At 42.3% G+C, this 25,936-nt stretch overlaps 1 protein-coding gene across 2 annotated transcripts in view; it reads right to left on the reverse strand.

The window, feature by feature from the left end:
• MORN1 (MORN repeat containing 1) overlaps window positions 1–25,936 on the reverse strand; it is a 536,457-nt gene that overhangs the window by 319,226 nt on the left and 191,295 nt on the right. For both annotated transcript variants that reach the window (XM_077457667.1, XM_077457666.1), the window contains exons 9-10: window positions 8,162–8,285; window positions 4,895–5,070 (exon numbers count right to left, since the gene is read on the reverse strand). In XM_077457667.1, coding sequence (XP_077313793.1) covers window positions 4,895–5,070; window positions 8,162–8,285 — 300 coding nt within the window. The remainder of the gene's footprint in view (window positions 1–4,894; window positions 5,071–8,161; window positions 8,286–25,936) is intronic.

The raw sequence follows: 25,936 nt of genomic DNA on the forward strand, positions 1-25,936 counted from the left end.
GTAGGCTTCTCTGAAGAGAAGGGTTTTCTGGGATTGTCTAAAAGCTAATAGAGTAGGAGATAAGCGAACAGATTGGGGTAGGGCATTCCATTGGATTGGAGAGGCTTTGGAAAAGTCCTGGAGGCGAGTATGGGAGGAGGTGACGTGGGAGCTAGAGAGCCAGAGGTCTTGAGAAGAATGAAGAAAACGAGGAGGTTGGTATATAGAGACTAGGCTAGTGATGTAGCTGGGTGCTAAATTGTGGATGGCTTTGTACATAGTTGTTAGTATTTTTAATAGAATTCTTTGGCCAAGCGGAAGCCAGTGGAGGGAAAAACAGATATCCATCCTGTTCAGCTCCGATTCAGCAGAGAATTTTCTCACAGATCCCCTGCTTATCTGAGCAGACCCTGCTCTATGTGAAAGGGCCCTAAGTATGGTTGAAGCGGAGTTCCAACTGTATACAATTTATTTTTTTCCTTTAAGATTAATATCTTTGGATTATAACTCATATATATATACAGTGGTGTGAAAAAGTGTTTGCCCCCTTCCTCATTCCCTGTTCCTTTGCATGTTTGTCACACTTAAGTGTTTCGGAACATCAAACCAATTTAAACAATAGTCAAGGACAACACAAGTAAACACAAAATGCAATTTGTAAATGAAGGTGTTTATTATTAAAGGTGAAAAAAAATCCAAACCATCATGGCCCTGTGTGAAAAAGTGATTGCCCCCTAAACCTAATAACTGGTTGGGCCACCCTTAGCAGCAACAACTGCAACCAAGCGTTTGCGATAACGTGCAATGAGGCTTTTACAGCGTCCTGGAGGAATTTTGGCCCACTCATCTTTGCAGAATTGTCCTAATGCAGTTACATTAGAGGGTTTACGTGCATGAACGGCCTTTTTAAGGTCATACCACAACATCTCAATAGGATTCAGGTCAGGACTTTGGCTAGGCCACTCCAAAGTCTTCATTTTGTTTTTCTTCAGCCATTCGGTGGTGGACTTGCTGGTGTGTTTAGGATCATTGTCCTGCTGCAGAACCCAAGTTCGTTTCAGCTTGAGTACACGAACAGATGGTCGGACATTCTCCTTCAGGATCTCTTGGTAGACAGCAGAATTCATAGTTCCTTTTATCACGGCAAGTCTTCCAGGTCCTGAAGCAGCAAAACAGCCCCAGACCATCACACTACCACCACCATATTTTACTGTTGGTATAATGTTCTTTTTATGAAATGCAGTGTTCCTTCTACGCCAGATATACTTGGACACACACCTTCCAAAGAGTTCCACTTTTGTCTCATCGGTCCACAGAATTTTGTCCCAAAAGTCTTGGGGATCATCAAGATGTGTTGTGGAGAAACTGAGACGAGCTTTGATGTTCTTTTTGCTCAGCAGTGGTTTTCTCCTTGGAACTCTGCCATGCAGGCTATTTTTGCCCAGTCTTTTCCTGATGGTGGAGGCATGAACGCTGACCTTAACTGAGGCAAGTGAGGGCTGCAGTTCCTTGGACGTTGTTGTGGGGTCTTTTGTGACCTCTTGGATGAGTCGTCGCTGCGCTCTTGGGGTAATTTTGGGCGGCCGGCCACTCCTGGGAAGGTTCACCACTGTTCCATGTCTTCGCCATTTGTGGATAATGGCTCTCACTGTGGTTCGCTGGATTCCCAAAGCTTTGGAAATGGCTTTATAACCCTTTCCAGACTGATAGATCTCAATTACGTTCTTTCTCAATTGTTCCTGAATTTCTTTGGGTCTCGGCATGATGTGTAGCTTTTAAGGATCTTCTGGTGGACCTTACTGTGTCAAGCAGCTTCTATTTAAGTGATGCCTTGATTGTGAACAGGTGTGGCAATAATCAGGCCTGGGTGTGGCAAGAGAAATTGAACTCAGGTGTGGACAACCACAGTTATAGTATGTTTTAACAAGGGGGGCAATCACTTTTTCACACAGGGCCATGATGGTTTGGATTTTTTTTCACCTTTAATAATAAACACCTTCATTTACAAATTGCATTTTGTGTTTACTTGTGTTGTCCTTGACTATTGTTTAAATTGGTTTGATGTTCCGAAACACTTAAGTGTGATAAACATGCAAAGGAACAGGAAATGAGGAAGGGGGCAAACACTTTTTCACACCACTGTATATATAACTCACGGTTTTTATGACCTATCGACGCTCGATTGCCGATTTGCAATCAAAAAATATCTTTTATTAGTGTCTCCTGCCATTTTCCATTTTGCTTGTGGGCATGTGAAGCCCACAAGGACTATCTTCCGGGATATGGTGCTGCTGAGCGACTAGCATGCACCGCCCATTCTCGCGCATGTGCAGTGTGTTTGGCTCGCAGTGCCATCAACTTCTGACATTGCCATCAGAATGGGTGGGGTCATCAGAAGTGCCCGCCCCCTTTGTGATGGCAACTGTTGTCAATTCTGGTTTCGGAATATCGTGATAACGAGCGGCTGCCATCCACACTGACTCCTGGGAATTATGACACAAAACTCCCAGGAGACAGTGCGCCTCCGGATATGATGAACATATCCGTGGGTGGCAGAAGCCGGAAACTAGATGGAAAACAGCAGTATCTGAGTAAGGAGACAAAAAAAAATTTCAATGCTTTATCTGTATGGTATAATAATCATTTAGAGAAAAAGTTCTAAAAGTGAGTGGAACTCCGCTTTAATAGTTGTGTTGCAATACCTATGTTTTCCAACTGGTGGCACTGTAGTAAAATCCCCATTTATAGTTCACCATTCTGGTAAAACCCAGGAGTTATAAAAATACTTAACTGTTATAACTGAAAAGCATCATAAATAAAGAGTTAATATTCTTTTGGTATTCCCCGTAAAAATAATTAAAGACTAGGAAATCTAAGGAGGGAACAGATACATATTGATCATGTCAATGTTATATGTCTAATTATCTGCATGTTGTCAGGAATTGACCCAGGATCATCACTTTGTACATCAGAATACTGCAACGTAACAGCAGCATTCTTTATTAATTCCCTGTGTTCTTCAGCGAAACAAAATAAAATCAGCCCGCAGCACCATCAGTTCCTAATATTATTTGGTCGGGGCAATTAAAATGTTTGCTTTTCCTCCCCAGAAACAAATTTGTTTGTTTTCAATTTCAGCTGGTAATATATTATTCATATATACACCTCAGCTCTGTGTTCTCGGGCAGAGAACTCCAGGGACTTCAACTATTATTCATTCTACCAGAAGTTCAAGTGCTAATATACCTAGGGGATGGGGTATTTTGAATCATAATATTGAGATTTACTTTTTCGTGCAACCTGCTAAATAAATAATACATTAAACACTTTAGAGCACTGGAGCCGATTCCTAGAACACAGCCAGAATGTCATTACCTTTTAAAGATCTCTGAATAGTCTTTTCGAAAAGGGTGTTTCCCAGTTGCAGGAGAAATGACAAGGCAACAAATAAAGAAAGAAAAAGGGTATTTGTATTGAAAACAGCCATACAACCCACAAAAGAAAAGCATTTAGGTTTTTAAAAAAAAACAATGTACTCACCTAGGTGGATACAGCATCGATCTAATGCTGCACCTGTCCCCTGCCGCCTCTACCCTGAGAACTGAGACTGCTGATCGATTGGGTCTCGGTCTTCTGTGAGCGGAGAACTGGTGACTATCAGTCACTGGCTCTCTTCTCTGCCCCTCCAGTGCTCGCTGGATCGCTGGGCTGTGAAGGGGCGAGAGTGGCTGGCTCAGGCTCTCAGCATGTGCAAGAGCATGCTTCTTTTCACTTATGCACAATATCTCAATACTGTGATATCTCATGATATATTGAAGTTTAGGTACATGATTTCCCTGAAGGCAATGGTGATATTGTCTTCCTAGGGGGGCATCTGTGTGGCTGGGGCTACAAAGCTACTGATTTCAAGGGAAGCAAAAAAATAATAATTAAAAACTGTTAGACCCCTTTCACACTGGGGTGTTTTTCATGTGCTTGTGGGCTAAAAATAGCACCTCCAAAGCGCCTAAAAAACACCTCCCCTACAGTCCCCGTGTGAAAGCCAGAGTGCTTTAACACTGGGGCACTCCGCTGGCAGGACGTTGAAAAAAGTCCTGCAAGGAGCATCTTTGGGGCAGTGGATGTAGCTTCTCCACTGCTCCTGCCCATTGAAATAAATGGGCACCGCTGCCAAAGTGCCTGCAAAGCGCTTTGGCAGCGGTGCTATGTGGGTGCATTTAACCCTTTATTTGGCCACTGGTGGGGGGTTAAAATCGCCCTGCTAGCAGCCATATAGCGCCACTAAAATGATGGTAAAGCGACACTAAAACTAGCAACATTTTACTATTAACGCGGCCACGCTGTCAGTGTGAAAGTAGCCTTAGGCGTTTTTAAATAAGCATGCAGAGAGGCATGCTAAAGTGAGATTTAGAGAAAGGGGGGAGGTCTCCTTTAAGGGCAGGGGCTAATATATATTATGCATAAATTGTCAGCACTATATAAAAATTTGTAATAAATAAATTGCTATGGGGTGTATTTTTTTGATGAAAAACTACATTTTCTATTTTCTAGCTATTTAGCTTTTTTTTAATGCCGCCTTGATACCAGAATAATATAAGCACTGGATCTGCATCAACAAAGGCCAACCAGTGGCTCAAGAAAGAAGAAACTGGGCCAGAAAAAGAAAAGAAGTTGAGAGCAGTGTCAGGGACAGAGCAGTGGCAGAGAGCATGGGGATGTCTTCACTGAAAGAGGGCAAACCGAGAGGTAGGTCTGCCATAGTGTGCAGGTCAGGTATACCATAGATTAAAATTGCCACAACATTGCCTCTTGCCTAAGCTCATGGTCAGCATGCCATTCTTGCAGGTCTCAAGCTATCTGGCTTTAACAAGAGCTGAAACAGACAAATCTCAGCATGAAGAGGTCATTAACTCACCATGCTGTCCTCCAGGGGGATCTCCTGCAATCTCGGAGTGAGCTTCACTTTCATCCGCTGACAGCTGGGCACTAGATAGTTCTAGTCCGGGTTGAGTAGATATGGCATTACAGTCCTCCTGCATGAACTTCTCATGGGTCACACATGACAAAGGATAGTTCACACACTCATAGCCACTGCAAACACAGACAACTGCTATGTAACATTTATGTATCTTAAATAAAACAATAAAAATACTACCATACATTTTTAAAACAGAAAACATCAGAAACTCCTAATTTGTCCCAGTGGACCTTATATATAAAGTTTTTGGAAGAACAACTGTCTAACCTCCACATTCAATAAATATTTATAATACACTAATGTGGTCTCATGTCACCTTCATTGCTTTGTAAGTTTCAAAAGGCAGGGAAACTTGTGAAACCCGTCTACTGGGACCTAAAGCTGTACTTCAAGTAATCCAATGATACATCAACTCATATAGTTACCGTATTTATCGGCGTATAACACACACCCCAAGTTTAGGAGGGCATTTTAAGCAAAAAAACTTTTAGGAGGGAAGTTTAAGGAAAAAAACTTAAATTTAAATGGCCATCAATGCAGCCTTATCGGTGTCCATCTGCAGCCTTGTCCATCATTGCAGAATGATCAGTGTCCATTGCAGCCTTGCCCAGTGCCATTTGCAGCCTTGCCCAGTGGCCAGTGGCAGGACGGCATGACTGTGAGCGGAGCCGAGCACTCTGCTCGGTCTTTATCGGCGGCGTTCGCTCTTTTTCGGCAGCACGCGGTCTTTCGGTGTCACTCTGTATTTTTCAGTGCTAATTGCTCTTTTGCGCCACCGCTCACTCTTTTTCGGCTCACAGACAGTGGGGATCAGCGTATAACACGCACCCCTGTTTTCCCCACGATTTTAAGGGGAAAAACGTGCGTGTTATACGCCGATAAATACGGTATGTATTCATTATGAATTACATTTAAAAAGTGTAAATAACCAAAATCTGTTTGGATATTACCCTCCTGGAATCTCCTGCACTCTAGGACTCAGAATAGAAAAGGGAGGGTCAATACTACATACAATTGGGCTCTACTGCAGTAAATAGGTACAGTACTTATAGTATGAAGATACTGACAGAAAGAAAACATTCTAAATACAATTTAACATGACTCCCCTAACTGTCCAATCAGTAGGCTGGGGTGTATTTGAAACCAAGCCATGCTGCTGTTGCAATTGAGACTGAGGATCTGGCTATGCTGTCAGGTATAGGTGTCTGGAATACAGATCTAAGAGGAGAGTTGATGGCCTGAAAAGAGTTTGCATGATGTTGGATATCTTAGAATGTCATAAGCATTTGGCAGGCAGTAGCCACCTATACTGAAGTTTCTTCAAGAGATTTTCAGATAGAAATAAAACAAATAGGAATGGAGAGCCACACCAAAATGAGAATCCAAATATACATTTTATTCCATTAAAGTATATGTGAACACCTACCTTGTAAAACAACCAATTCATTTTAAAATATAAATGAAAGGCAATATGGTTGTGTATATACAGTAAATAAAAAAATATATTAAAAAAGTGATCACATAATCTCTGTTCTCAGCTGCATAAGAGGCTTGGAGAGATGAGGTGGAGAAACAGCATTACACTGATCTTCCCAGTGAATGACTGTGCAGGGGGTGTGTAAGCACAAGACTTGGCTATTGAAAGACAGGCAGGCTGTTCTCCCAGCACAGTCAGAAAACTGACCACACTGGGATGAATGCTCTCTCATTAATAGCATGGTCAGTTTGAACTAGGAAAGCAGGAGGACTAGCAGGATCACCAGGGATTTCACACAAAAGAAAGCAATAGAAAGAGAACAGGATACTTTCTAATCCAAGTATATGTAACAGCAGACACATATTAGGAATATGAAATGTTGGGGTAACATATTCTATAAAGCAGCTGGATATGTTCCAAATAAATAGCCAATGCACATCTGGGGTCAGAGAGTGCCACCTTCATCATAGCTTACATAAATTGGACCCAAGGAATAGGTGATGGAGCAGATAAATATTATGGTGTGAATTGGCAAGCCGTGTAACAGCTAGTTGCAGCAGACTGCAACAACCAGCCACTCTGGAGCCAGGGAATGTCAAACTGTTATAAGGATTGTGACCAAGTAACACAGAACTACTCCAATAAAACTGACAGCAAAACTCAATATCTACTTTGATGTCCCCAATTCCAGAAAAACAGTCTGCAGAGAATTTAACAATGAAAGTCTTATCGTGCTTTGTGTATGTAATCAAAACCATTGAGACCTTTGCTCTTAGAACACCAAACTACCGTATATACACGAGTACAAGACAAATTTTTTTAGAAAATTTTTTAGGCTGAAAAAGCCCCCCTCAGCTTATAATCAAGTGAGGGTCTCGAGTGTGGGTGCAGCCTCACTGTGTTCATCTGCAGCTGTACCTTTGATAACTAAAACAGCAGGTGTCTCCTGCTGTGTCATGCAGTCTGTTCGGTGGCTGTCCATTGTCACAAATCCCCGCCTTCTCCTTGGCCATCATAGACAGAACACTGATTCAGTTTTGCAGCATTGTATCTGTGTTCTGCGTTCTGTCTATCATGGATGAGGAGGCGGGGCTTTGTTACAATGGACGGCCACCAAACAGACTGCATGACATAGCTGGCGACACCCGCTGTTTTAGTTATCAAAGGTACAGCTGCAGATGGGCACAGTGAGGCTGCAGATGGGCACAATGGGGCTACAGATGGGCACTGATGATACAACTGAGCATAGTGAGGCTGCAAATGGGCACAGTGAGGCTGCAGATAGGTACTGATGATATAGGTCAGCACAGTGAGGCTGCAAATGGGCACAGTGAGGCTGCAGATAGGCACAGTGAGGCTGCAGATGGGCACAGTGAGGCTGCAGATGGACATTGTTTACCCAGTAGCTGCTGCATTTCCCACCCTAGGCTTATACTCGAGTATATATGGTATTTGTGTTTTATGGTTACAGATGCCCCAGCTAACTGAAATTGGCCTCTTTAGAAGTATGGCCAATCTCCCATTTTTTTTTTTGATCACTTGTACTATCCCCTGATGATCATGTATGCATTTTAGTGCAGTGAAATACAACCTAGAGGGCATTGATTAAGCAGGATAAAATATAGCCCACAGAAATAAAATTGAACCCTACAATAGTGGTGTTTACATTATTATGGCCACCACCTGCATGTATCACATATGCACAGAGGCTACTGTGAGATACTTACAAAGGAGTTTGAAAGGGCTTGTCTTCAAAATCTTCAATTAATTCCAGAATATTAGTACTTGGTGGTTTAGCAGGTGTTGTGTATTTTATTCCAGCCCTTATTCTTAAAACACGCCCATTTTCCTCTGTTAAGTAAATAAAATAAAAAAGATTTTAAAATGAAATAATAAAATTAAAATACTTACATATACTATATATATATTTTTCAACATATTTGAACAGGAAAATGTTTGATCTGTACTCAAACAGTGTCTACATATAAAGATGTGAACACAAGGAAAAGTCGCTTTTTAAATAATTTATTCAACAACAATATTATTAGATGTAATAGTGCATTGTGGAAAAAGTAAGTACACTCTTGGCATCAAAAGTTCGATTTCCCCTGTAGCAAAACAAAAACAATTTCTAGACATTTTGTATAACTGCCCACTACCACATGAAATGAAATGTTTGACCACTTCTCCATGCAAAAATTCCTTCAGCTGTAATATGTTTGTGGGTTCCCTTGAAAAGATTTAATATTATTCCCTACAAAATTTCAATGGGAATCAAAATTGTGGCTTTCATTAGGGTAGTCCATTAACCCAATTTCTCCTTTCTGAGCTAATCCTTGGTGAATTTGCTAGTGTGCGCCAAGAAGAAAATAAGAGAAGATATAGATTTTATATATTTATTTATATATATATATATATATATATATATATATATATATATATATATATATATATATATATATATATATATATATATATATATATATATATATAATGTGTGTGTGTAGTTGGCTGTTTGGTTTGAGTTCAGCATTAAATAAAGGACAACCTAATACATTCAGATGCCTGCTTCTGTATCTGTATTAATCATGTCTGTTGTTAATAATCTATCTTCAGATGTGCCCTGCCCCATCAGAAATTCCCAAGGGTGCCAATTAATGGTCCCATGGAATTACAAAGTGGTACAAGGCACATTAAGATTTATTTTGGGCCTGTCCCACTGGGCATACATTAGAAAACCATATCAAACCATGTCTGGCACACCAGAATAAAATCAACAATCCCCTGTAATTTATCATTTCACTGAACTATTATGCACTTATTATGGTTTTTGTTCTTATTTTCTTATGTAATGCAAAACTGACATGTTTATTATGGATGAGCTGAACACCCCTCCCCCCCCCCCCCCGGTTCGGTTCGGTTCGCACCAGAACTTGCGAACATGCAAAAAATTTCGACGAACACACGAACACTGTTAAAATCTATGGAACACGAACATGAAAAATCAACAGTGCAACCTTTAACGGCTTATATGCAAGTTATTGCCATAAAAAGTGTTTGGGGACCCACGTCCTACCGCAGGGGACATGTATTATGATGTTTTTTTTGGGTGCAGTGATTTTAATAATGCTTAAAGTGAAACAATAAAAGTGAAACATTCCTTTAAATATCGTGCCTGGGGGGTGCCTATAGTATGACCGTAAAGGGGCGCATGTTTCCCATGTTTAGAACAGTACCGCAGTAAAATGAAATTTCTAAAGGAAAAAAGGTAATGTAAAACTATTCACGGCTGTAATGAATTGTCGGGTCTCGGCAATATAGATAAAACGCATTTAAAAAACAGCATGAGTCCCCCCTCCCCAGTCCATTACCAGGTCTTTTGGGTCTGGTATGAATATTAAGGGGAACCCTGCACCAAATAAAAAAAAAACTGTGCAGGGGTCCCCCTAAAATCCATACCAGACCCTTCAGGTCTGGTATGGATTTTAAGGGGAACCTGCTCCAAGATTTTAAAAAAATGGCGTTGGGGTCCCCCCAAAATCCATACCAGACCCTTATCCAAGCAGCTTGGCAGGCCGCATGAAAAGGGGAGGGAAAAGAGAGAGGCCCACCCCCTCCTGAACCATACTAGGCCACATGCCCACAGCATGAACAACATAAAAATGTAAATCCATCTCACGCCACCCGAAAGACCGAAAAAATAAGTTACGCTTCTTCTCGAAGACAGCTGTTACATAGTAGAGGGCGGGACTACTCAGTGACATAAATGGGTGACCCCGCCCCCTCTGACTCCACGTGACATCAGAGGAAGGTGGCTTTTTTTTCTTTCTTCAGTCCGTTGGGTGGCGTGAGATGGATTTACATCGCAGGACTTTTTTTTTTTTTTTATTAATAAAGGACTTGTCCCAAAGTGTCTCTTGTCATTTCTACTATTTTTGACACTTTTTTGTGAATTGATAGGGGTACAATGTACCCATTACCAATTCACATGGGAGGGCTGGGATCTGGGGCTCCCCTTGTTAAAGGGGGCTTCCAGATTCCGATAAGCCCCCTGCCCGGAGACCACTACACCCACCGCGCAAGAGTTGTGGAGATGAGGCCATTGTCCCCATCAACATGGGGACAAGGTGCTTTGGGTGTGATTCCAAAGCACCCCCCTATGTTGAGGGCATGTGGCCCAGTAGGGTTAAGGAGGGGGGGTGCTCTCTCACCCTCCCTCTTTTTCTGCAGCCTGCCAGGTTGTGTGCTCGGATAAGGGTGTGGTATGGATTTTGGGAGGACCCCCACGTAATTTTTTTTTGGCGCAGAGTTCCCCTTAACCACTTTAATACAGGGCACTTATACACCTTCCTGCTCAGACCAATTTTCAGCTTTCAGCGCTGTCTCACTTTGAATGACAATTGCGCAGTCATGCTACACTGTACCCAAACTAATTTTTATAATTTTGTTCCCACAAATAGAGCTTTCTTTTGGTGGGATTTAATCACCTCTGGGATTTTTATTTTCTGCTAAATAAAAAAAAGATCGAAAATTTTGAAAAAAGTTTTCTTTTGTTTCTGTTACAAAATTTTGTAAATAAGTAAGGTTTCTCCTTCACTGATTGGCACTGATGGGGTTGCACTGATGGGCACTGATGAGGTGGCACTGATGATGGGCATTGATATGCAGCACTGATGGGTATGCATAGGCGGCACTGATGGGCACTGAAAGGCGGCACTGATGGGCACTGAAAGCAGCATGGATGGGCAGATAGACGGCATGGATGGGAACTGATAGGTGGCAGAGATGGGCATGGATTAGCACTGATAGGTGGCACAGATGTACACTAATGGATGGTACTGATGGGCATCACTGATTGGCATCCATTGTGGGCACTGATTGTCATCCATTGTGGGCACCGATTGTTATCCCTGGTGGCCATGGGTGGCATACCTGGTTGTGACTAGTGGTGGGCAACCCTGGTGGTCCTGGTGGTCCAGTGTGGGCATCCTGGGGGGGGCTGTGCTGATGATCAATCAGCACAGACCTCCCTGTCAGAGGAGCAGTTCATCGGCTCTCCTCTACTCCTGTCTGACAGACGTAAGTGAGGAAAAGCCACTAAACGGCTCCTCCTGTTTACACAATGATCAACTGTGATTGGACATGGCTGATCACGTGGTAAAGAGTCTCTGTCAGAGACTCTTTACCTAGATCGGTGGTGCAGTGTGTCAGACTGACACACCGTAACAACGATCGCCGTGATGCGTGCCCTCAGGGGAGTGCATCGGCTTGTTATCCTGAAAGAAATCACATGACGTCTGGTCAGGATAACACAACCACTTTGCCAACGTGGATGGAGAACGTCTGTGAACATCAATTTTCAAGTTTTGCCACAGATTCGCAATTGGAATTAGGTCTGGACTTTGAATGGGCCATTCTAACACATGAATATGGTTGATCTAAACCATTTCATTGTAGCTCTGGCCGTATGTTTAGGGTCGTTGTCCTGTTAAACGGTGAACCTCCACCTCAGTCTCAAGTCTTTTGCAGACTCTAGGTTTTCTTCCAAGATTGCCCTGTATTTGGCTCCATCCATCTTTTTATTAACTCTGACCAGCGTCCCTATCCCTGCTGAAGAAAAGCATCCCCACAACGCGATGCTGCCACCACCATGTTTCACGATAGGGGTGGTGTGTTCATGTTGATGTGTAGTGTTAGTTTTCTGCCACACATAGTGTTTTGCTTTTAGCTTAAAAAAGTTAAATTCAGATGAAATTCTTCATCTGACCAGAGAACTTTCTTCCACATGTTTGCTGTGTCCCAAACATGGCTTCTCGCAAACTGCAAACGGGACCTCTTTTGTCTTTCTTTCAACAAGGGCTTTCTTCTAGCCACTCTTCCATAAAGTCCAGATTTGTGGAGTGCATGACGAATAGTTGTCCTGTGGCCAGATTCTCCCACCTGAGCTGTGGATCTCTGCAGCTCCTCCAGAGTTACCATGGGCCTCTTGGCTGCTTCTCTGATTAATGCTCTCCTTGCCCGGCCTGCCAGTTTAGGTGGACGGCCATGTCTTGGTAGGTTTGCAGTTGTGCCATACTCTTTCCATTTTTGGATGATGGATTGAACAGTGCTCCGTGAGATGTTCAAAGCTTGGGATATTTTTTTTATATAACCTAACCCTGATTTAAACTTCTCCACAACTTTATCCCTGACCTGTCTGTTGTGTTCCTTGGCCTTCATGATGCGGTTTGTTCACTAAGGTTCCCTAACAAACCCCCTGAGGGCTTTGCAGGGCAGCTGTATTTATACTGAGATTAAATTACACACAAGCTGACACTATTTACTTATTGGGTGATTTCTGAAGGCAATTGGTTCCACTAGATTTTAGTTAGGGGTATCAGGGTAAAGGGGGCTGAATACACATGCATGCCACACTTTTCACATATTTATTTGTAAAAAATGTTGAAAACCATTTATCCTTTTCCTTCCACTTCACAATTATGAGCCACTTTGTGTTGGTCTATCACATAAAATCCCAATAAAATACATTTATGTTTTTGGTTGTAACATAACAAAATTTTGGAAAATTTCAAGGAGTATGAATATTTTTTCAAGGCAATGTATCCATGATCTCCCTGGTCTCCTACAATGCAGCGCCTAGTGCTCAGCAGCCAATTGTCAAGCTTGAGCACTGTTATGAGTTGGAGGAGGCAGTATTCAAATATTGACTTTCATTTAAATCTTTATTTTACATACAATCTTTGTGGGTCTATATTGGGGATAAAGATGTCTGCCGGGAATAATATTTATATTGTGGCACATTAGCAGTATAATGTGTATGCTTTAAGAAAAAATATACAATAATTTATAGTGCTCATTTAAAATGTGTTTTCCTTTATTACAGTGAACAGAGGCCGTTTTGCATATCACTAAAATTAATTAGCTACTCCTAAATAAATGTTTACAGTTTTTAACTGCATTTTCTGAAATACTAATAGATTTAGTCAATAAAATGCATGTCATCCTTTTAAAATTATAATTTTTGTGCCAGTATCTATTGACCTTACAACTATTGTCATCATGTTCAAAAGATGAAAACCTGTGCAAGAACGATGCTTAGATATTCAACAGTATATTAAAAACCTATTTACACTCACTGCCTCTACATTGTATGGTTCAGGCATTCTTCCATCCACCGGAGATGTAAATCTCTGGGTTATTTATGTACAGGTGGCTGTAGCTGGCTGTTCTCTTTAGGCACCAAAGATGATTTAGATTTTGCTGTCTCAAAATAGCATCAGAGCACAAATTTTGGTAGAGTCCGAGAAACATATTTAAAAACAGTTTATTTATAGCTGGGGGCTGCACGGCTAGAGGAAGCAGTAGTAAAACTATATTTATGTCAAATCAGAAACGTAAGGAGCTCTGATGTAATTCTCTTTCCAGTTGCCATTGTAGAACAGGTGCAGGAACTGGAATAGTATATCTCAGAGACAGCATTGTATTTATGGTCTTTCCCAAAACACCTAACCAAACATTTTGCACTTACAATATCTTACGTTATATCTTTTAAGATATTGTAAGTGCAACAAATTATTAATTCAGATTTTTTTTTTTATGAATTATTGGCAGTCTGTAATATTTTGTTTGGATTTGCCACCTTGCAGAGCTTGAATTGTGTAAGGAGGGTTTGGAGATGGAGGTGATGTTCTCAAGTCACATTAGAGCTCAGAACATCCGATGATCTAGCCAGGAGTCACCGCTGGGAGATTTCTCCACAAGAACAGGCATCAATCAAGGATAGCAGACTTCCTTTTCTATTGGAAATGTGTGGAATAAAGAAAAGTACTATGTTACTATTTTATACAACGTATGCAACAGATTGACTGCTGTGAGGAGTATATTGAATACACAGAGCTTTATTTGTACTTGGATTCTGGTGTAGATTGAGTGTTCATATTTTGTGCAAAACAAGACTTTCAGATTGTATTATCAAATATGGTCACTCATGGTCATCTTAAGAATGCTGGGACATTTTGTAAAAGCAACAATAGACAGAGAGGGTAGTGGTGCTATTTTAGATTGGTTATACTTCTTACTTTTCCCTCACTCCCCTACTATTCCATTCACTGCTAGGATCAAAGCTCTGCGTAAGAATGTACCTGTTGCTTTGCTACCCTGGTCATTGATTAGATCGAGCTCCTTCCTCCTCTGCCACTCAATTCATCTATGGGGCAAGGCCCTGTGTAAGATCTCCCTTCCTTCCCCACCAATTTATTCACCAGTAGAAGCAAAGCCATGTGTAGGATTACCCTTCCTTCTCTGCTACTCCATTCACCAATAGGAGCAGAGCCCTGTTGAGGATCTCCCTTCCTCTCCACCACTTTATTCACCAATGAAATTAGTGTCCTGCATATGATTTCGCTCTTCCTCACTCCTCTGTCACTCCATTAATTGACAGGAGCAAAGCCCAGTGTAAGATCCCCATTCTCTTTGCTCGCCAGTCAATCCATTCACCAATGAGAGCAGAGCCCTGTGTAAGATCCCCCTTCCTCCTTGCTCCTCCACCACTTAATCCATCTATGACAGCAGAGCCCTGTGCAAGAAGATCCCCCTTCCACTTGCCCCTCCTCCACTCCGTTCACCAAAGGGAACAGCGCCCTGTGTATGAACTTCCTTCCAATTCCACCACACTACTGGCCAATGGGAACAGAGCCATGTGTAAGATCTCCTTTTCCTCCTTCACCACTGCATTCACCAATGAAAGCAGAGCCGGTGCAAGATTTTCCTTCCCCTTCTGCCATTTCATTCAATAATGGAAGCAAAACCCTGTGTAAGATTTCAGCCAGTCACAGTTCGAACATACAGAAGGAGAGTCAGATGCTTTTCTCTATCTGGTAATAGTATTTCTCCTAGCTCCCACTGGTAAACCGATCAGGAAGCTAAGGAAAGGTGAGTATATTGAGACCTAGATTCAATGATCTGACCTTCCTTCTCCTGCTTCTATCTCCTATGGTGACCTACTGTGCACTCACTCCCCCAGGCCTAGTGGATGGAAAAGAGGTGGTGTTGGAATTCTCCTATCCCCTCAAAGCACTTTTCAGGTTCTTCATCCACCCCTCTCTCTGTCCCTCCCTTCATTTGAAGCTCACTGTATTTGTCTATTTTCTCCAGTTTCATTGAGAATTGCTGTGATCTATCAGCCCCCTGGACCGGTATCAAACTTCCTTGACAACTTCTCTGCCTGGCTACCCTACTTTCTCTCCTCTGAAATTCCAACAATCATTCCTGGTGACTTCAACATTGCTGTTAATCTTAACACTCTTGCTACTTCTAAGCTGCTGAGCCCAACCTCCTCTTTTGATCTAAAACAATGGTCAAGTCCTTTTACTCACTCTGTTGGCAATTGCCTTGACCTCATATTCTCCTACCTATGCACTCCGCACACCCTCTCCAGTATTCCTTTTCCTCTATCTGATCACCACCTTATCAGTTTCACTCTCTCCTTGTCTGCCTTCTCCTTGCCTTCCAACTACCAAACTATTACCCGTAGAAACCTTCGCCATCTTAACCCTTTTCTTCTTTTTTCTACTACAGATTGTCTCTACGACAAAATCTCATCCTTGTCCTGCCCCAACTTGGCTACTTCTGTCTACAACAGTTCACTGTCATCCACCCTGGATACCTTCGCCCCCCTCACTACGCACAGAATCAGGCCCCCCGACCGCTACAACCCTGGCAGACAGACAATACCAGAAGCCTCAAAAAAACATAGCCGCGCTCTTGAGTGTCTGTGGCGTAAAACTAAGTCACAGCAAGATTTCAGCCAATATAAATCTGCCCTCCAAAAATACCATTCCTGCCTGCACACTGCCAAACAGACCTACTTTATCACTCTCATTAACACCCTCTCACGCAGTCCCCGTCAACTCTTTTCTACCTTTACCACTCTACTTTTTCCTCCATTACCCCCACCCACTAACTTACTCACTGCCCAGGAGATTGCTTATCACTTCAAGAATAATATTAAGACGATTTGTCTCGAGATCTCCGCTCTACAGACATCTCCCTCACTTTACACTCCTTGTTCTCCTGCACAATCAATACTTCCCTCTTTTACCCAGCTACTATAGAGGAAGTCACTAAACTTTTTTTCTAATGCCCACCTAACCTCCTGCCCCCTGGACCCTGTTCCTTCTCAAATACTATGGTCACCATCTGACTCAATCCTGCACTCCTTAACTCACATCTTCAACCTCTCACTCTCTACTGGAATCTTCCCTAACCCTCTAAAACATGCACTAGTCACTCCGATGCCAAAAAAGGCCTCAGACCCCACCAATCTTAACTTAAGACTCATCTCTTTACTCCCTTTTGCCTCCAAACTCCTTGAACGTTTAGTCTACAACCGACTGAGCATCCACCTCATTGAGAATAACCTTCTTGATCCCCTTCAGTCTGGATTTCTCCCACAGCACTCCACAGAAACTGCCCTCCTAAAACTCACAGACTTACTAACAGCCAAAACCAATGGTCATTATTCCATACACTTACTCTTGGACCTTTCTGCTGCCTTTGATACAGTTGACCACCCCCTCCACCTCAAAAAACTCAATTTGCTTGGGCTCCATGGCTGCACTCTCCGTTGGTTTGAATCTTACCTATTTCATCGCACCTTCAGTGTCACTTACAACTCCACTTCCTCTTCTCCAACTCCCCTTTCCGTTGGAGTCCCCCAAGGTTCTGTCCTTGGCCCTCTACTATTGTCGATCTACACGTCCTTCCTGGGTCAGCTGATAGCCTCCCATGGCTTTCACTACCATTTATATGCTGATGACACCCAAATCTATCTCTCTGCCCCTCAGCTCACCCCATCAATCTCCTCACGCATCACTGATCTACTAACACACGTATCAGCGTGGATGTCAAACCACTTCCTCAAACTTAATCTATCTAAAACCGAGCTCTTAATATTTCCTCCCCCACGTGCCCCTTCACCTGACTTCTCTGTCAAGATCCATGGCACATCTATCAATCCGTCCCCACATGCCAGGGTGCTAGGGGTAACCTTAGACTCTGAACTATCCTTTCAGGCCCACATACAATCCCTGTCTAAATCATGCAGTCTTAGCCTCCGCAACATTTCCAGAATACGCCCCTTTACATAGACTATCCTCCCTTCAGTCCATAATGAATGCCGCTGCCAGACTCATCCACCTTACCAGCAATTCAGTGTCCTCCACCCCTCTCTGCCAATCCCTCCACTGGCTTCCACTCACCCAAAGAATAAAATTCAAAGTATTAACAATAATTTACAAAGCCATCCATAACTCTGCCCCTACTTACATCACTAACCTAGTCCCAAAATACCAAGCAAGCCGCTCTCTTCGATCATCCCAAGACCTCCTGCTCTCTAGCTCCCTTGTCACCTCCTCCGATGCTCGCCTCCAGGATTTCTCCAGAGTGTTTCCCATCCTTTGGAACTCCCTACGCCAATCTGTCCAACTGTCCCCTAATCTATCCATTCTTAGGCGATCCCTGAAAACCCTTCTCTTCAAAGAAGCCTATCCTGCTTCTAACTAACACTGTTTTACTTCCTCAATCAGCTCATCCCTCCACAGCTATTACGTTTTGTATCAATTGTCCCTTCCTTTTTAGATTGTAAGCTCTAATGAGCAGGGCCCTCCGATTCCTCTTGTACCAAATTGTAATGTAATTGTAATGTCTGCCCTCATGTTGTAAAGAGCTGCACAAACTGTTGGCGCTATATAAAACCTGTATAATAATAATAATAATAATATGCAAGAGGATAGCTATCTGCATTGGCAAAGCAAAAGTTCACTTTAAGCAGGTGAGCATATACTATTGGCATTCTTATAATAAGTGTATGAAGAAATAACAGAGTTGAATCCAAATAGTTATTCTGAGGGAATACAAACTGTTTTTGTTGTATACACTTTAACAAATAAGTCTGGTCTGAAGTTGGCTCCTACAGGGTTTGATAAATCTGTAAAGCAGGTTCTAGCTGCAGGTGCATTACACTCCTTCAAGCCAACTGACAATGTGTCATTAATTATACCTACCAGCACAAACTAAGGCACCCATTTTATGCCCTGCCCCCACAACAGAATTGTCAATAATGGCTTCTCTATTCATGGAAAAAAAGCCTGCTGTTGATGGATGTAATTTGTGCTCTTCCTTAAAATTGCTGTACAAAGCTGACAGTAGAAAATGTTTAGTGGTGGCTTTTTGTTTATATTTATTAGGCAGATCAAGAATGCAAGTAGGGATGGAAGCAACAATGTAAGTGAAATGGTTACCAAATAGAGACATAGGGGTAAGAACTGGTTCTTCTTTAAAATAAGGTAGAGCTTACCTGCTAGCTTATTGTACTATACCTGACTCAGAGTTCCTCAACTATAGTAGCCCCCTTTCCCATAAGGCAAGCAGGCCTACTGGCACTCAGTTGCCCCCAGGTCTTATACATAGTGTCTGTCCACCACATCAGGGCAGGTATGAGCCAAGCACAGCCAACAGGTACTTGCAGTTGGCAGACAGGCAGAGTGGTCTAAAGGCAGTCTGAGTTCAGGGCAGGCAACGTTCATAGAGTAATCAGGGTAAAATCCATAGTCAAAAGGTAGACGGAGTTCAGAGATTAGTCCATAGACCAACTGAAGTTGATAACATGGAAACCCAAACTAGCTGGCAGGGTGGGAATCAGGCAAAGATAAAGGTCAAGGCACAGAAACAAAGCAGATAAACAGGAAGCTTAAAGCTCATGTTGCAAACACTACCACAAGTATGTAACTAAGGGCTTGGCAGGCTTAAAACGGGTTTGAACTTCACCAAGAGGATGTATCTACATCTGTCACCCTGCATGAGGACAGTCAGACAGGGAGAGTGCAGCACAGCCAAAACCAGGATACAGGAACACCAAAAACATGATACTGGAAACCAGCAGCTACCATGGAGCAGGAGCGTTACACGCTCCTGACAATAAATTATCATACACATTATTTTTTTTTAATGTAAACATTATACTTACATGCATATGTTAGTGTATAATCGGCACATTTAGTACATGGCCTTCCTGCGGTATAAAAATAGCAGGAGTGGGGGCCAGATGCTTGGCTGGATGTAAAGAGGTCCTCCACACATGAATAGCAGGTAGACAGGGAAGGGTGTTAGGTGTTCCCACATATCTCTGCAGCAGAATGATCCAGGCCAGAACCCTAGCTTAAACTTAGGAGAGGCACCTAATGCATTTCAGGGGTAGATCCCCTTTATCCAAGCCTCCTGTGAGTGCAATATCATACAGTTTTAATGCGATAATGGTTCTAAAATGCACTATTCTCTCTCATATAATATCCTACAGGCAATACCATATGGATTTCTTCATACAATTTAGGTGTGGTTAAGTGCACCTAAAGTGCACAAGCATGAGTAGGCCCTTAAATGTAAAATGTTGACAGTACCGAAAAGAACAAAGTGAAGAATTATGAATAAGGGGAAAAAAAGGTGGATAAAACATAATGGAAAAAATAAAGCATGCACCACAAATCTGCTACAGCTAGAAAATGTGAAAAAGGTGAGGTTAGCTTTCAGTTTGTTATATACATGATGACTTGTGAGAGTTTATGTGCGATTTATAGAGCCAAGAAAGCCACGCATCCAAGTGAAGATTTAAAAGGTGACAAATATTTGTATCCGTCCAGCAGAGCAAGGCAAGGCAAGCGCACACAAAGGAAAGCACCAAATGCGTCTCAAAGATGCATAATGAAAATGCATTCCGACTCTCCCCTCTAATCTCTGTTTATAAATAACCTTGTGAAATTCAAAGAAAAAGCCTGTATTTTTTGCATTTGATTTTCATGCCTCGGTCCTCATTTTAAATCTTACTTTGCTGCTCGAGGAAACCTTGACTGAATAGGAATGCTTTTAAGAAGGTGAGAAGGGTGAAGTTCTTGCTGTGCAGAGAAAAATGTCAATTTTCTATATGTGAAAGTTAACATTTTCACTGCTGGATCCGGATCCCTGCTGTTGTGATCAACACATCCATTAGCAAACACAAATGCACTAAATGAAATTATACATTAGAAAAATGCTATTAGATGACCATGTTCACATTGTAGCACACCTCCTGCATTGAAAACAGACTACCGTATTTTGACTGTTTGACTGTATTACCGAACTCCGGGCAAACAGTTAAATACAAAGATGAAGTACAGGTTTAATTACTTAAATACAGTATTTGGAGCTCTGTTCAGTATTGGGATCCAGGAACCCCTGCCACACAGCACAGGCAAGTCTTGGGCCAAAGCCTACACTGAAATTAAGTGATAAAGACCTCTCCCAGCCTATGACAAGAAAATAAAAAGCATCACACATTTTTAAGTCATTTATTAGGTCATCATTATGCTGTACTATCTTGAACCATGTTCAATGTCTTACAACTATGATTGCAGTGTCCCATATTTCTAAGTTACTGTCAGTGTCTTAGAACTTTTGTATACACCAGTGGGGGCCTGTTCATTAGGTGGCACCCGGGCGCCTCCCCGTTTCTCCACTCCACCCCCCTATATGCAATGGATAGATTGATGCATAGCATCAATCTATCCATGGCTGATGCAGCTACCCCCTGAACATACATCTGGCCCCTTTAAGGGCACCAGGTGCATGAATTACAGAGGCAGGGTTTTTTTTTTTTTTGCTCAGTTCACAGAGGATGCGCTCCGATCCCACCCAGGTGTGTTACAACAGCGAATTAATATTTGCTGTTGAAACACTGATCCTCAATCCGGCCAACCAGAAGCAGATGTGAGACCAGTTTTCCGATTGTCCAAAAAGAGAAGACTCCCAATTGGCCGCCGAGGAGGAGGGAGGAATCGGAAGATGCCATGATGACCCAGAGAATGGGAGGCCACAGAAGAACAGCAGAAGAATTGAAGGCCCAAACAGGGGAAGTTACCGGTGATGGGGTAAGTACAACCGATCAACCCGGGGGGGGGGGGGGGGGGGGTTGATAACAAAATAATAAAACAGGAACACAAAAATAAAACAGGAACAAATACAAAAGCATTTAGTAAATACTAAATGAGAACTTTGCTTTCCTGGCCTTCACAGCTGAAAAATTGTGAATAACATCATCTAAATCATTGCATTTCACTAACTCAATTTCAACTGATATCACAAGATCAGAAAGCCTTGACTGTCCCACTGTAGAATGCAAATAGTTCTTTATAAGTTTCACTTACTGTGCACTTTATTTTTCCCTGGAGGGCACTGAAGAGTTAGCAGGTAAACAGGACCATAACAGGACAACAGGGGCAGGGAGGGAAGCAGATTCTGGCTAAACACATTGCGTATACTACACAATATGCATAGTTCAGATTTTGTTTCTTCCTTCTCCCTCCAGGCTTCTCCTCAGCCACGTCTACGATCTAGCCTACCACAGAGCCCTGCAGGGAAGACAGAGAAGAGAAGAAGGCCTCTGAGCAGGCTAGTCATATTTTTAATGTTCAAAAATCCTACCAAGCAGTGTAGACTGAGCGGCGCTACACTGCTTGGTAGGATTTTTGCACATTATTATTTATTTAGAGTGGCAGCAAGTTTTTTTGTTTTGTTTTTTAGTGTAAGCACAGTGGCGATAAACAGGTGTGAGGGCGGAAGTTTGTATTATTGTTTTTGATTTAGTAATTTTTTTTAAGTGCTTACTACTCCCCCTAGCTAGCCTGCCAGCAGTAGACACTGAGCAGGCTAGCGCATTGGGCTTTCTCCTGTCTAGCCTGACACTGGACAGGCTAGTTTTGGCCTGGCAGTGCACAGTCATGGTGCTCACCCCGACCTGGCCCCTGTAAATAATGCAGTTGGTACCAGAGTGCTGATCCATGTGCTGTCACAGATGGGGGGAGGGGAGTGACACCATCATGGTCGAATGTCATTTCCTACTTGATGGTGTCACTCCTCTGGCAGGTGTCACCCGGGAGCGGTCCACACCTCCATAGGAATGCCACAGGGTATGCCCTCTACTTGTGATTGACAACAGGCAGGGGACAGATTCTATAGCCAATAACAGGCTGTCTATTGGCTATGGATCTGCCCGCCACCTGCTGCAAATCCCAAGGGAAGCGGGCCTAGTTGGGAACTAGTGTCTATGAATACACCTCAGGCTCCCCCCACCCATCTACAAAACTTCTTGTTGATGCAATGTCTTTGTGACAGCTGCATTGGCAGAAGGAAACTCAGCTGGATTAAAGACAGAGTGTTCATATGGACAGCAGATTTACAACAGGTACATGAATTTGTCTCAGACACTCTTTAAAAATTCCCCTAAATATCCTACATCTTCTTCACATGCAATACCTCATGCCATTCTTTGGTATTCAGTGCCTCAAGCGTTTCTATAATATACAGCGTGTCATACATTTAGTGTTTACAATGCTTTACACCTGCCCATTACATAAAGAGCTTAATGCCTCTCTTACATGAAGTGATTTATACCTCATAACTATCTGCAACACATAATGGGTAAAGCCTGTTACATGAATTGCCTTGTCCTCTCTGTAACAAACAGAACCTCATACTTTTCAAATGCATTTAGTACCTTACACCTCTTATTTACACACAGTGTTATGGTCTGGAGTCAGGCTTGGAGGCCAGTAGCTATAGCAGTGAAGCAGCACCCACCAACAAGTGGGACAGGTATACAGGAAGGCTGATGACACGGGTTCACCTGAGGTGCGGGGTCTAAGTAATAACTAGTATTCACCAGAGCTACTGATGGTGGAGATGGGCTTTGCTGCATATTAGTACCAGGTTGTGGTCCTCAGAATCACCCCACCAGGAGGTGAGCAAGCCGGGGTCCTGTAGCAGATATAGCAAGTAGGAACCAAGCAGAAACTTAGCCAGGAAACAAGCCAAAAGGTCAGTAACGAATGGTTGCAGGTTGGCATTAGGCAGAACCATAGTCGAGGAACAAGCCAAATGTCGGTAACGAATGGCGGCAGAGATACGGAGAGCAGCAGGAGAAACAAAAGCAAGATACTGGCTGGAGGGGCACAATAATCTGGCAAACAGGAAGCGCAGTTTAAATCAGGAAGTTCACGGGAGAAGCAAAGAGTTCAAGCAAGCAGAGTTGTTGCCAGACACAGCAGAGGTCCCAGGTTCAAGTCCAGGCCCTAACACACAGTGTCTCATGCAACTCTTTCATACACAGTGCTTCATACCTCTTTTTCTACAAACTTTACCTATAACACATAGGCAGGCTCTCTTCAAAATCTTTTCTCCTGTGTCCATGCGCTATTGTTATCCGATTAGCTAAAATCAACTAACCATTTTTTCAAATCTATATAGCGAGTTTAGTCAATCAGTAAAATATTAAATCTGCTTCATCTATATAGGTTACTTAACAAATCATATTTCACTTCATCAGCAAGTCAGTTTCAGAATTAAAATAGGTAAGTCTATAATTAAAAACCTTGAAGATTAACATGTTACAATCTGATTACCGTACTTAATCTACTAAATTTGTTTGAAGGATATTATTTTTTGGACCATTCAACCTACACTTAGACTTTAGTAGAATGGACAGCTATTTTACAGTCAATTCCATTCAATGAATACAGTTAATCCTATGTGAGCCTACACACATTGAAAATTTTCTATTGAATTTTACCTAAGGAGAGAAAAAATTTGTCATAATGCACTTGGCCTTCCTATTTTTAAAGCCCAAATTATGTAATTGATAGCAACCCTTGTGACTGTCTCCCAGTGTTGTTTGAGTTGGTGGGTCTTTATGTGGGCCATGCAGAGGCATCAATCTGCACATTTTAACCTATATGCCAGTTGTTCCCTCTGGTCCCTGTACTATGCTTGTAAACACTGGTATTCCAACAAGGGTATTTTACGTATGCCATAAATTTGGATATCGTTTTTATTAATATACATTATATATCAGAAAATATACCACATATGCCCAGAAAGAAGACAACTGCTTGAAACATGTTGGGTTCCTCCAAATAAACAAAGTCATGTTTAATCAAGACACATTTACATCTTTTATAACACGCGGAGAACATAGTGATACAGGCAGTCCCCGAGTTACGAACAGGTTAGGGACCGCCTGTTTGTTCTGAAGTCAGATTTGTTTGTAATCTGGATGCGCATGTTCAGAGCGGCGTTTCCGATGTTTTCCGCTGTTTTCCAATGTAATTTTCCAATGTTCTCCGCTGTTTTCTGCTGTTTTCCAATGTAGTTTTCCGATGTTTTACGTTGTTTTCCAATCTGCACACTGGCGCCACCTGCAGTTCATAAGTAGGAGTCGTTCTCAAGTCAGATGATCGTAACTCGGGGACTCCCTATATATCGTTTTGCAAGCAATGTTACCGGAAACGTGTTTTGGTCAGCCATGATATTTTAATGTTTGTATAATATAGCATTTTTGAGATTTTAAGGTGTTGTAATCATTTACTATATGTCTAGGTACCTATAAAGCCCCAGCCATACGTTACCACTAAGCACACACATAAGCCCACTAATGCTCCTAAACACACCAACCCCTGTGGCATATGCTTGAATAGGTAAGATTGCCAGTCTGGCTCTGCATAAACCATGCTCAGTGTAATTCAACGTGCAGAGGCAGGCAATTTATGAGTTTTTCCAAAGCATGATGGGATTAGCACACTGCTACTGACATTTCCTTGGGTAGTGCTAAAGCTGTGTGTCCCTTCAATGCAAGCGTAGAGTTAAGTGAACTGAAAAGATCTTTATTGATATTCACTGTATGAGAAAAATATTAAGCCTACATATGAGGCTTTTGTTTGTTACCTGGATCTGATCATTCTTTGTGAACGTCTAGAATTCAATGCCATTGTAGCCTTAACCAAGGACAGCTGTGACTAGGATTCCCATCCACAAGTATTCCAAGGACATATCTTGTCTATAAAAGATAGTATTCATCTTTCACAAACAGTTCTAAATCAGTTTGTGGGGGTCAATAATATCATAATATCATATCTTAGCAAGGTACATTTCTGCATTACAGGCTGGTGAATCGTGTCCTGTACCCTTTTCAATAGAACCAGTCGATTCTTAGTTTCTCATTTATGTGATGCAATGTCTCTACTCAATACCTCTTTGTTTACTTATATGAAGTGCAAAGCTCAGCCTTGAGAAGAGGCACCATAGCAGGGCCGTCTTAATAGCATCATGGACCCCTGGACAAAGTAATTCTCTGGGTCCCCTACAATGGAGAAAGCGCAGGTAAACAGACATCAAGTAGGTAGGAGGCAGAAAAGTGAATCTTCCCCTGTTTGGGTGGAGCTCCGCATTAACTACATGAACAATCATTCTGTACAGCACAGAAACAAAGCTGTCCTGTGCATATAATATATCTGCTAGATTGATGCCTCCGCAGCACTCTGACCTCTCTACACCCGATATCCCCCCAGCACTCTGACCCCTCTACATCCCAGACATCCCCCCAGCACTCAGACCCCTCTACACCCCAGATGTCCCCTAAGCAC

The sequence above is a fragment of the Lithobates pipiens genome, unplaced genomic scaffold (genome assembly GCF_037356315.1).
Source record: "Lithobates pipiens isolate NorthernLeopardFrog02 unplaced genomic scaffold, aLitPip1_a1.2 Scaffold_27, whole genome shotgun sequence".
NCBI lineage: Eukaryota > Metazoa > Chordata > Amphibia > Anura > Ranidae > Lithobates > Lithobates pipiens.